This window comes from Hibiscus syriacus, unplaced genomic scaffold, assembly GCF_006381635.1.
Source record: "Hibiscus syriacus cultivar Baekdansim isolate YM2019G1 unplaced genomic scaffold, ASM638163v2 tig00000738_pilon, whole genome shotgun sequence".
NCBI lineage: Eukaryota > Viridiplantae > Streptophyta > Magnoliopsida > Malvales > Malvaceae > Hibiscus > Hibiscus syriacus.
The window spans coordinates 1,490,008-1,502,287 of record NW_024061816.1 but is presented as its reverse complement, the minus strand read 5'-3'; the positions used below and the strand labels follow the sequence as shown (position 1 = coordinate 1,502,287).

General features: G+C 33.6%; 2 protein-coding genes across 4 annotated transcripts; both read left to right on the top strand.

Moving 5' to 3' along the window:
* Window positions 1–4,233: 4,233 nt before the first annotated feature.
* On the top strand, window positions 4,234–5,798 carry LOC120212615. Of its 3 annotated transcripts, none has more exons than XM_039210865.1 (2): window positions 4,234–4,506; window positions 4,713–5,798. In XM_039210865.1, exon 2 carries the CDS (start codon window positions 4,949–4,951, stop codon window positions 5,753–5,755), a length of 807 nt encoding a protein of 268 aa, XP_039066796.1. In that variant the 5' UTR covers window positions 4,234–4,506; window positions 4,713–4,948; the 3' UTR covers window positions 5,756–5,798. The 3 variants fall into 3 exon arrangements, with proteins under 3 accessions (XP_039066796.1, XP_039066798.1, XP_039066795.1); XM_039210867.1 differs by having other exon boundaries at window positions 4,703–5,798; XM_039210864.1 differs by having other exon boundaries at window positions 4,234–4,621; window positions 4,703–5,798.
* A 2,177-nt stretch (window positions 5,799–7,975) lies between these two features.
* On the top strand, window positions 7,976–11,381 carry LOC120213319 (protein NDL2-like). Its single transcript, XM_039211503.1, has 12 exons — window positions 7,976–8,144; window positions 8,276–8,375; window positions 8,725–8,822; window positions 8,973–9,061; window positions 9,598–9,658; window positions 9,750–9,836; window positions 9,930–10,007; window positions 10,082–10,138; window positions 10,359–10,414; window positions 10,602–10,737; window positions 10,853–11,099; window positions 11,151–11,381. Exons 1-11 carry the CDS (start codon window positions 8,025–8,027, stop codon window positions 11,090–11,092), a joined length of 1,122 nt encoding a protein of 373 aa, XP_039067434.1. The 5' UTR covers window positions 7,976–8,024; the 3' UTR covers window positions 11,093–11,099; window positions 11,151–11,381.
* Window positions 11,382–12,280: the final 899 nt, after the last annotated feature.

Below are 12,280 nucleotides of genomic sequence, written 5' to 3'. Positions count from 1 at the left end.
AAAAAAGCCACTCATATATTAATACAGAACTCAATAATGTTGTACATTAAATCAAGTTACAAACTTCATATGAAAATAAATGTGACCTACATGCCCTCTAATTATACAAGTACCATCTCTGCAAGCAACGCCAAAGAAACTTCAATTACTAATGTCGATACTGCACGTGGACAATTCTTTTAATCTGAAAAGGTGAGTAACGTAGTAAGTTTTGAGAAAGCTCAGTAATACAAAACTATCAAATGATGCTAAAGGACAAGTAGATATAGCATGCATAACATTTCCTCAGTTACCCAAGCATATACAAGTCATAGTGATAAGTTGAGGTTTCACTAATTAATTCTTCATGTAACAATCAGTAAGCTTATAGTTCAGAGGGAACATTCAGATAAACAAAGTCAGTAGATAGATCTGGGAGTCTAGTGTGTTCCAACAAAATCAGAAATAATAGTTTATTTTAGTAAAACAGATTTTTAAAAACACAATAATACCCTCCACCCAAACACTCCATATACAATTCCCTAGAACTACATTCATAAGGACTTACCTTAAGTCTATTGGGCATATGAGCCAACCTAAGGGAACACTTTAGGTCCATTAAGACTTACCCCAGAGTGCCCCCAGGTCCATAAGGACTTATCCTAAGCACAAAGCAAATGAGCCACCTAAGTGATTGCCTTAGGGTCCATAAGGTTTTACTATTAGGCCTAGAATCCCACCCAAGGGTTGCCTTAGGTCCATAAGGATTTACCAGCTTGATCGGAGCTGAACCTGCAAAACTTCATAACATATCCCAGATATTACCCCAGTATAAAACATGTTAACTAGTAAACAAAAATATCAAAATCGAGAGTCGGATGTATCCATTATCAAAAACCAGAGATCAGAAATCAGATATATAAAAAACAAAGATTAAAAACCATGTTTTTATTTCAAATATCAGAGTCATACTCTTAAAACTAGAGAAAAATATTTACGACCACAAGGAACACACTAGAGGATTCTGATATCTTTCCGGAGGCGCTTGGTAGTAATCAGGAAAGGAAACATGAAACTTCTATAAATTGATCGAATTTCGGAACCAAAATCCCTATACAAAGGGTTTGACTATTAACAGATAAAATCAGTCATTTAGAAAATGATGTTTTAAAACCATTTAAAATTTAGGGTGCATTAGAAAGGTATTCGGGAACTTTACATCAGAAGTATTTAAGATTTGGGCGTAACATGAGTGATTCCATTACTCAGGCAATCTAGAGCATTTTAGTCATTTTGCTACTCGGAGAAAACATGGTAATTTGGTTTAAGAAGGATAAAACATATTTGTTTTACAGTATTTCAGATTTCTGATGATTTAACAGGCCTTCAATTTCCATCAAACAAATCAGACTTCAGCAGTGTGGTATTTAATAGGTGAAACGGTAGTCCTATCAGACCAAGAATGAACTTTTAGGTCAATTTCACTATTTGGGTCAATTCAAGTCCCTTTTTACTTCATAAGGGTATTTTCATAATTTTTATCCAAACATTCCTAGAATTAGAACTTTTAGTGAAATTATGCAGCATTTAAGGATCCTGAGGTTAATCCCTTCATTCATTATTCACTAACCTTGAATTTATTTCTTTTTGGCCTACTAGTTCCTTAAACGAGTCATCTAGCTTCCTATCCGAGTCATTCGAACCGTATTTAAAACACTATCTTTATTCTATATTCAGTACTAGTTTTAGAGTAATCAATGATGAGCACACGATTAAACATTTTTATTAACGCATTTCTCCATTACCAACTAGTTTCATAAAGCATACAAAAGGTAGTAATGTATTACCTCGATTTTCATGCCACATCGATCGACCATTTAAACTTCATTCAATCACCCTTGAACTTGAATTTAGCGTCTCATAATATCTCAGATTCAACGTAAAACAAATTACGTCATAAACAAAATTTAATCAGGAAAATTATTCAAATCTGAAGATAAAACGTTGAAAAGTAGCTTGCCGACTTCAAATTTGGCAAAACGGACTTTGAATTCGGACTTAGGACATCAAAAAACATAAAATATGACTTTTTGAAAAATTTTGACTTTTTGGTTGAAGTTATCAGTCAACGCTGGTCAAAGTCAAAGTCAAATTCAACATGTATTGTCAATGATCAAGTCAAAGGTCAATGGTTGGGTCAATGGGTTGACTTAGTACGGTTTGAGTTGACTCGGTCTGAGTTGACTCATTTTTTAGATGATTCGATCGGTGGAGAAGCCCACGCGTCGAGGCAGCGCGTGGGACGACGATGGAGCTGGGTTTGACGATCCAATTACTCCAATAGCATCATCTCACAATTATCAACCCAAAACAACCCTTGAATCCAACCAAACAATAACACAAAATGAATAGAGAAAGAAACCTGAGCACTTACCACGACGACCAACTAAAGAACGACAAGGAGGCGACGAACTCAGTCGAGTTTTGATCAGAACTGTCTGATGAATCCAATGGCACAGACAGTGAGATAAACGAACGGTGGGTTTGATCGGGAATCGCGAAAACATCGTTGTAATTTTAAGTTGTTTCAGTGAATCTTTCGTGGAGCTCTCCATGGCTAATGGCGGCGTTCCACGGCAAAGGGAAAGAGAGATTTTGGTCGTATGGCGTATGGGAGTCCAGTGGCGATGGTGGTGCGATGCATGGACGTTGAAATTGGTCAAAATCAAAGAAAACAACCGACGACGATGGAAGTTCTCGACGAGTCTTCAATCGACTCTTAACGACGAACATCAGGGTTAATCAACAAGGTAAGGGTCGGGTTTTGCTCGGTGTTGGACGGTGCTTTGACTGGCACCCGTGGAGCCGAATGACGATGGTTTAGCATGGTTTTCAGAACCGGTCCGGTTAGTGAACCAGTCATGCTATCGGTTCACTGGTTCAACTGGTCGAATCGGTCTGACCGGTCGGAAGAACCGGACGACGTCATAATTATTTAAAAAATTAAATAAAAATACCAATAATATTTAATAAAAAATAATTTTGTATATCATAAGTCATATTCAAAGCAAATCATAACATATATGAGTTAAAAACCATAAAATCAAGTGAAAAAAAATGATTCAAATTAACTACAACATAATATTTAAGATAAAACATATTAAATAATAAATATAATTATATAACTATAATTAAAAAATAAATTTGGGGCTAAAAAAATCATAACAAAATGATATTGTTTGGTTTAATTTTTTTTTTAAAATCTCACATGACTAAGAAACATAGAAGAACATCTCAAAAGTCTAAAGAGTAAAAATATGAGAACAAAACAATTTACATGGCTAAGAAACATAGAAAAACATCCCAACTAACTTCTATAAATAATAGAGGTAATTTGACATTCAAAATCATGGAGTCTTTTGGTGAGCATAGAGTGAACTATTCTTTCACTTCAATCAAGCTCGAATTTTAGGCTTCAATCGAGCTTCTAATTTTCTTTTGAGTTCAAGCCTTTTCGAGTTCAAGTTTCAATATTATATTTCGAGTTCGAGTTGAACTTGATAATTTTTAGTTCGTGAGTTTGAGTCCAGTTGAGCTTACTTTTAAAGTTTGAGTCGAGCTCAGCAATACTCGAGTTCGACTTGGCTCGTTTAACAAACGACGTCGTTTGGTTTAATTTTAAAAAAAAAACAAAATTAGCGGTTTTTTTTTCTTCAGTTTTTCCCGGTTTTTTCAGGCGGTCCGGTTCGAACGGTTCAACGATTCCGGACGGTTCACTAATAACGGTTCAATCGGTTTAGTTTAAACCGGACTAGACAACGGTTTACAGTTGAACCGGCCGGTCCGGTCCAGTTTTCAAAACAATGTGGTTTAGACAAAATTTAGGGGTTTTGTTTCGAATTTGATTGGGGAGATTTTTGGGATATATGTTTGATCCATAATCAATTCTCTTATTCATTTTGTTGAGAGATTTTCGGTTTCATTATATTGTAAAACATGTTATTATTATTTTATATTATTATATCTTCTATTAAAAAATATAATTCTAAAAACATAAACATAGTAATCATCAATCATGGAATTATACCACCATTAACTTGCTAACCATGCCTTCATGTTTTGTTATATATATAAAAGCATGTCTTCGTGTTAAAGTATCAATATTAGATTTAATTAATTAATTAATTTGTATACATAAATCGTGCAAGCAAATTGCAGTTTTCATGTTTTTCTTGCGTCCGCCAGATGAAGCACCCTTTCCCTTTTCCCTGTCGTAGAGCTCAATTTATTTGTACCTATTACATATTCTCCACAGGCCAATGAAACTTGAAAAAAAAGGAAAAAGGAAAGGCTCCCTTCAATATTTTTTCTCAAGTTTTTATTTTTATTTTTGGCTTTAATTTATTTTCTCAGTGACGAGTAATCTTCAAAAGCCAGCCTTTCCAGCCATGCTCAGTTGCTAAAATCTTTCATATTTTCCTTTCACCAAAAAAATCCCTTCTTCTTCAAGGCCGTCATTATCGGGAGGTAAATTTATTTCCTTAAAAAATTTGTAATTTTTGTTCCTATCATTGATAATGATAACTGAGAATTTACGGTGAAAGAACTCTGCTTTTTTTGTCTACTTCTCTCTTTGTTGAAGGTAAACATGTTCCCCCACATTCTCTTAATTTGTCTTTAAATTTTGAAACTTTATGAAATTTTCTTTGATGGGTGTTTTCAGTTTTTTGCAGAAAAGAAAGAAAAATGTTCCATCTCAGATCAAATCAAGCCTACACAACCGCTTTTTGAGATGTTTTTTCTGAGACAGTTTTATTAACTGTTCAGTTTATGGTAAGGGATCCCTTCTTTACTATTTGTTTATTTTACTTTTTTTTTTTAACTTTCAAAGTCTTAATTGTGCACTTTTAGGTTACAATAGGTGAGTAAACAGTTTGTGTAGAGAACTAAAGAGAAAAAGAACTGAAAAATGAGAGATTTTCCATCTTGTTTCGCTGAAAATGGAGTTCAGGTGGCTGATTTTTCATCAAGTAGTAGTAAAACTGCACAGAATTTGGTTGCTTGTGTTCATCAATGTCGAATTCGGGGTCGGACTTGTTTAATATCTGTTACTTGGACCAAGAGCTTGATGGGGCAAAGGTTGAGTATAGGTATTGATGATTCTGCAAATCAATGTGTCTGTAAGGTTGATGTAAAGCCTTGGTTGTTGTCCAAGAGAAAAGGGTCCAAGAGTTTAGAACCATTTTCTTGTAAAATCGATGTACATTGGGACCTTTCGTCGGCTCGATTCGGATCCGGCCCCAAACCGGTTGAAGGGTTTTACGTCGTCGTCGTTGCCGACAAGAAACCGGTTTTGCTTCTTGGGGACATGAGGAAAGAAGCTTGTAATAAAACCGGTGCAAACCATGTTCCTAAAAGTGCCATTTTGGTGGCCAAGAAGGAGCATGTTTTCGGCAAGAGTGTGTTTGCAACCAAGGCGCGGTTTTGCGACAATGGTCGAGCCCATGATCTGATGATCGAATGCGGAACGCTCGGCGTGACAGATCCGTGCCTTATAATTCGTGTCGATAGAAAGGCTTTGATGCGAGTAGAGCGGCTGCGATGGAAGTTCAGAGGGAACCATACCATATCGGTGGATGGGATGGCCGTAGAAGTGTTTTGGGACGTTCATGATTGGCTCTTTGGAACATCGTTAGGTGGAAATGCTGTTTTTTTGTTCAAGACGGAAGAGAAGCTGCGCTTTTCATTAACTTTGTATGCTTGGAAGAATGAGTAGACAGAAGAAAAGATGTGCATAATTCCCTCTCTGCCCTTGGCGTTTTCCCAGTTTGCAATTTCGTCCTTTACGTCTCCGACAAATCATTTTAATTCAAAATTTCTGTCCGGATTCTTCTTCTTTAATTGTTTCGGCCCTGTTTTTAAATAAAATTTTGGCCCATCATGTTTCTAATTTTAATTCAATTTTTCAGAAAAAGAATCTTTGCAGAGGTAACATCTGGCAGTATACACACAATTCTTTCTTTTTAAAAATACCATATGATACCAAAAAAACATTTGAAAATTTACATTTGATAAAACTAAATTATTATTTATGAGTACATTGTTAATATATATATGATATGATACGATCATCCATAATATTTTTATTTTATTTTATAGAGTGATTACAAGACATTATATGTTCAAAATTTTCTTAAATTATTGATAATGTATATACATCCTACAGATACAATTGTTCGAACTTAAAATCTTTAGAGAGAACAACATTTTTTTTATCAATAAGATCACATGATGAGTTATTCAAATTACCTTTTTATATAGGCTATGGTGATTATAAAGTAATATATGTTTATTATTTATTTATTTTATTAATAATATGCACACGATCGAATATACCTATTTGAATCTAAAATTTTTAGAGAATAATATTTTATTGGCAAAAAGACATCACATATCCTTGTACTCTTTAAGGAAAAAAATTAATGTGACACTCGTATTATTTTTCTATCAATGTGGCCCTTGACTAATATTTTTTTGTCGTTGATTGTCACGGTACTGACATGACAGTCCACAATATTAATATGACAGTCTATAGTGGTAGATTAAGCGATAAATGACATGACAAATTAAGTAAATTGGTAACTTAAACATGATAGATGGACTATCACGTCAACACCGTAGATCGTCGTATCAGAATTGTGAACTGACACGCCAACACTGTAATGATCAACGACAAAAAATATTAGTCAAAAGATCATATTAGATTTATTTTATGAGTTAGAAAAACACGTTAAGGAAAAAATATGAATATCACATTAATATTTTCTTTTCAAAAATACACGAATATATGATATCTTTTTCCCTGTTTTCTTTAATCCCTATCCGAAGTATTGAATACAATTTAATTACATGATGGATCACGATGGATTGTTTCCCCTTTTTAATTTATGAGAGATGCGTCCGTGATTAGCGTTTCAAAACGCGTTTTAGATTCAAAGGAACATAAATACCCCAATCAAAATCATCTCCCTAATTTACTCTTACTTTATTTTTTTACCTAATCACCTTCTATTTAGTAATTCCCATTGCGATAAAAAATTATTAATAATATAAAATTACATGACTTGTTTGAGGGAAATCATTTTTGTTTTCTTAATGTTAATTAAATCAAATGGTAAAAAATGATTTTATTTAATTAAAAATTTTGAGTTTAAATTTCACACAAAAAATATAAATTTTCAATTAAAGAAGAAAATCCTTTTTTATTTTTAAAAAATAAAAGCTAAGAAATATGTGTTATAATGATTTTGTAATACTAAATTTTAATTTTTTATTAAGTTGAGTTGATTATAAAGTAATATGTTTTAAATATCTTTAATTATTTGATAATAAACGCTCAATCATCTTACTACAGATGTTGATACTCAAATCCGTAACCTCTAAAAATAACAACGATTTATTTAATTACTAAAATAAGTTATTTCGCGTTGTAATACTAAATTTTAATTCGTTAAAAACTAAATTTCCCAAATTTTAAATATTGTGAGAATGTTAATTAAACACAAAAAGAATTGATTAAAATAAACATATCCAATGATGAGCTGGCGCATAATTGATAGCTTTCATTTGGAGTTCTCCTTTTAGCTGCTTCCAGGTGGCATCCAGCTGTATGATACCAAATACGAAATTACTCTAAAGCCCTTCAAGCGGCGCCTTTCCCACTTACCATCTCTTTCCTCCCCCGCCCCCCCAAACAGGCAAACACCCAAAGCCACCCGTCAGCTGACCGTTGCAGTGCGCCCTTAACGGTCACTTTCCCCCATATAAATAAAAACAGAGGAAAACGACAAAGGTTGATCAATGGCAAAACAGTCATTCACTCCCCTTCAGGACAACGTTTATCGTGTAATTACGGCACCAATTTGAGGGCTTTTACGACATTTCGTCATTATGTCGAAAACGATTTTTTTTAACGCTAGAGTTTACATTTGAAGAAAGCTTGAGACTTCCATCTCAACGAGTTTCATATTTTTTTGGGCTAATCCATGTTAATCAGTGAGTTTCATTGTGTTTCTCGAAACCGAGTGAATGAAACAAAACGAGTCATGGACGATTCAAGTGACTCAGTGTCTATTGCGATTGATATGGTTCCTTTTGGAGGGAAGGTAAAGTAACTAAACTAACTAACGAAACTGCTTAGAACAAAGCTTCAATCCTTTTTCTTCCCCCTTTTCGAACCATCCTTTTTATTTATTTTTTCAAATTCTGTTATAAATATATAAATAATTTTTTGCAGGAGTTTTTGGTGAAAACAAGCAGAGGTTCTTTATCTGTTTTTGTTTGCGGTGATCTAGAAAAACCCGCTTTGATAACTTACCCGGATGTAGCTCTCAACTGTATGTGTTCATTCCTCGTTTCTTTTTAATTGGAAATATTGGGGATTTCTTGATTTCTATTTTTTTATTTAATGGATTTGCTGCTTTTTCTTCATATATGTTGAAATTGAATCGAGATATGTTGCTTGTGCAATTTTCTATTATTTGATTAATCGCTACTGATTTCTTCATTTCATAAGTTCTTTAAGTGGGTTATTTTGGTTTTTGGATTTCAGTGGATTCTTGTGCTAGTTCTTGAACTCTTTTTGCTTTTTGGGTTTTGATGGATTACGGATTTTGGTTAAAAAATGTTGAATTTTGATTGTCTTTTGATATGTGTTAGTTTTTATTCTTGTTGAATTGTTTACAGACATGTCTTGTTTCCAAGGCTTATTCGTTTGCCCGGATGCCGATTCTTTGTTGCTTCAAAACTTTTGCATTTACCACATTGATGCCCCAGGGCACGAGGTCAGTGACTCAGTTTTAGAGATGTGTTTGTTTGAATGATGGGTTTTGGTTCAATATTCAAATTGTTAAATTGTAGCTTATCAGCTGGCTCTTTCCTTATTAGGTGATACTAATAGAACCTGTATGCCGTTTGCTTAAGAGTTTTTGCAGTTGGGAGCCAATGTGATATCTTCAGATGTTCCATTGCTTAGTGTGGATGACTTAGCAGATCAGGTTGCTGAAGTTCTTGAATTCTTTGGGTATGTAAATGGTTGTTAAATTGTAGCTTTTCTACGCGTGAGTACAATGACTAAGGTGAAATGATTAAGCTAATTTCTGCCCTTTTTATCTTTTAATGTAGTTCAATGTAAATTTCCTTTTCCAAAAATGATTTGGGATACTGATTCTTGTCCCTGAGCCTGAGTAATTTAGGTGTAGAAAATGTACATTTTATATTCTTAACTTGTCCCTCATTTTATACATGTGCTCTGTTAGATGTCCAATATATATACTTGATAAAATTTCACAGGAACCATTGTTCTCATGATATGTTTGTGTTCTATCCATTGTTAATTTTAATTGGTATCATAGTGCACCAAAGTCTCAATTTTATATTAATTCAAATGTATTTTTTTCTCCATGAAATTAAATCAGTAAAGCATATGGACCCGATTATATTTGATATGCAAAAGATTCCGGGAATCATTTTTATATAGGTTGTTGGAGGGAGATATATTTTCCTTCTTTTTTCTTGCATTTTTTCACTGTTATATCTAATTTGAGCTTTAAATATCAGGCTGAAGAGAGTTCTATGCTTGGGTGTAACAGCTGGGGCTTACATCCTTACGCAATTTGCAGTAAGTTGTCATAAGATACAAAAGTCAATAAATATTTTTTGTGCCGATATTCTGATACTGAAGGTGATGATATTTTTATCCCTTGTGCCAGATGAAATATAACGAACGGGTGCTTGGATTAATTCTCGTATCTCCTGTTTGCAAAGCTCCTACATGGGCTGAATGGATCTACAACAAGGTTCTAATTTGCTCAAACTTATAAAATATCACTTTTGGTCATATCTTTAACAGTTATACTGAACCTGCATTGCACTAAAATATCTCTTTTCAGGTGTTGATGAACTTGTTATACTTCTACGGCATGTGTGGAGTATTAAAAGAATGCCTTCTTCAGCGGTATTTCAGTAAGGTAATCAACGTCATTGTTTTAATTTTAATGTTGTGATATTTGTTAGTGTTGTAATTGTGGGATTCTTCTTGTAGGAACTCAGATATGGTATGCATGGTGCAGAGTCTAAGATTGTCCAAGCTTGCCTCAAAGTAAGGAAACTGATAAGAAATGAACTTAGTCATTCTGTTTTCTCTTTAGGATATGATTAGAAGTCATTCTGCAAACACCAGCACTTTGAATAGGCTCCCGGGTAGTGGATGCCAATTTATATAACAAAACAAGAAGCCACATCTAATGCTCATCCATATTTTTAGTTTTAACGATATGATCTGAAGTTTAATGGTGATCCTTTTGGTAATGTGATCTCAGTTATTGGATGAAAGGCAAAGTCCGAATGTTATGCGCTTTCTTCAAGCAATTAATAGGTAAGTTCATGTCATTTATTTCTCTTTCTCAAGCTTCCTTGTCTTGGTGCTGTTTTTAGTCTTTTGCGGACCTAATCTTTCATGAGAAATGAAGGCCTGGATATGTGTGTACCCATATATGCCTCTCATCGTTCTTTTGTGTATTTAACTGCGTTTCCATAGAACTGAGTGAAGTATACATATGCAGGAGACATGACCTTACAGATGACTTGAAGAAATTGCAGTGTAAGACTCTTATTTTTGTGGGTGAATGCAGTCCATTCCATGCAGAATCTGTGCATATGAGTACCAAAATCGGAAGAAAGAATTGCACCCTTGTCGAGGTAGATTTCAATTGGCAGAGTTGATTCTTTCCCATTTCTTTTGTTTTCTTTTCTCTGCGCGATTGATCTACACTGCATAAATTTATTTTTTTGTGGGTTTCTGTTCTTTGATCAGGTTAAAGCATGTGGCTCATTGGTAACAGAAGAACACCCATTGGCCATGCTTGTCCCAATAGAATTCTTTCTACTGGGATTTGGTTTCCAAAGACAACCACATTTTGCTTCCTCATCAAGCAACGGTTCGTACCCTTCCAGTCCATCAAGTCAATCGTGCATAGCTCCCGAACTTCTCTCCCCAGAGGGTCTAGGGATCAAGCTTAAACCGATCAAAACCCGTGCAGATATCAGAATTTGATGAGAGGTCACAAGAGGTACTGTCTCAAAGCTGCTGCTTGTTGATTTTCACACACGTATCTGATGTAACACGGTAGGAGTTGGATTTGACAATATGTAGAATATGTTTTGAGGTTGACAGTATATATATGTATATATATTCTTTGATTGTATTGGTGGGATAAGAAGAGGTTTCAGTGGAGTTCGTTGATATGTTGATTGTAGATATTAGCATTGATGAACATTTTGTACTTAAAAACAGGGATAGGGATTCATTCTTTTGAGAGGATAATACAGATTTATTTGTGTTATATTTGTTGGCATACAAGAATACCTTGTTAGAAATGAAAAATGAGCATTGATTTTGAATTATGTCATTTTAGTGATGAATTTATATTACAAGTGGATAATTGGACTTGGAGAATGTTATTCAGATAGTTCGGATTGAAGGACGAATTCAGTGGGATTCATTTTCTTAAATGATATTTGGATGATTTTCGTTATTATAACAGAACCATTGTCATTCAGCATACTCATTGGGGAAGCTAATAGAATAATTGACGCGTTGGTTAAGAGCGCAAGGATTTACAGTTGATTATGTCGCGTGAAGACTGCCAAAAAACTCAATAACAAACAATTTTGATGATACAAAAGAAATATATATGCATTTTTTGTATAAATTATTTCTTAGATTTCAAACATAGGGTAATCAATTTAATGTAGGGAGTGTTAAAAGATAAATTAGTGGAAAAAATTATTGTTCGTGCTAAAAGTTTCAAATTCGAATAATTACGTCTGTAATGTGTATGTATTCTAAATAGATATTACATTGTCAATGACTAAGTAAAGAGTTTATAGTTTGTTAAGTCTCGTTACTCGTCAGTAAATCATATTTATAATTTAAAAACTATTGTTAAAATAATTCATCAAGCGATTTCGTAAAATTTTCTCCAAACAAATTGGAATTCTGAACAAGAATTAGAAAGAAATCCCTATAGAATATGCTATTATTTAGCTCTTCAAAATAACATTCTATTATTTTAAACAATTAATTTAATATTTTATTAATAAATCATTTAAATAAACACATTATTTTTATTATTTTATTATAAAATATCTTAAATATAATTAAAATAATAAAGGATAATCACTTACTTACAATATTATCAGACACTAATTCATTTTTTTATGAAGATGAAAAGTAGGGCTT

Coding starts and splice junctions, on each gene's coding strand:
- LOC120213319 (XM_039211503.1), top strand. CDS start 8,025: ATGTTAATCAGTGAGTTTCATTGTGTTTCTCGAAACCGAGTGAATGAA. Junction 9,837..9,929: donor CTGAATGGATCTACAACAAG/GTTCTAATTTGC, acceptor ATCTCTTTTCAG/GTGTTGATGAACTTGTTATA. Junction 10,008..10,081: donor TTCAGCGGTATTTCAGTAAG/GTAATCAACGTC, acceptor TTCTTCTTGTAG/GAACTCAGATATGGTATGCA.
- LOC120212615 (XM_039210865.1), top strand. CDS start 4,949: ATGAGAGATTTTCCATCTTGTTTCGCTGAAAATGGAGTTCAGGTGGCT.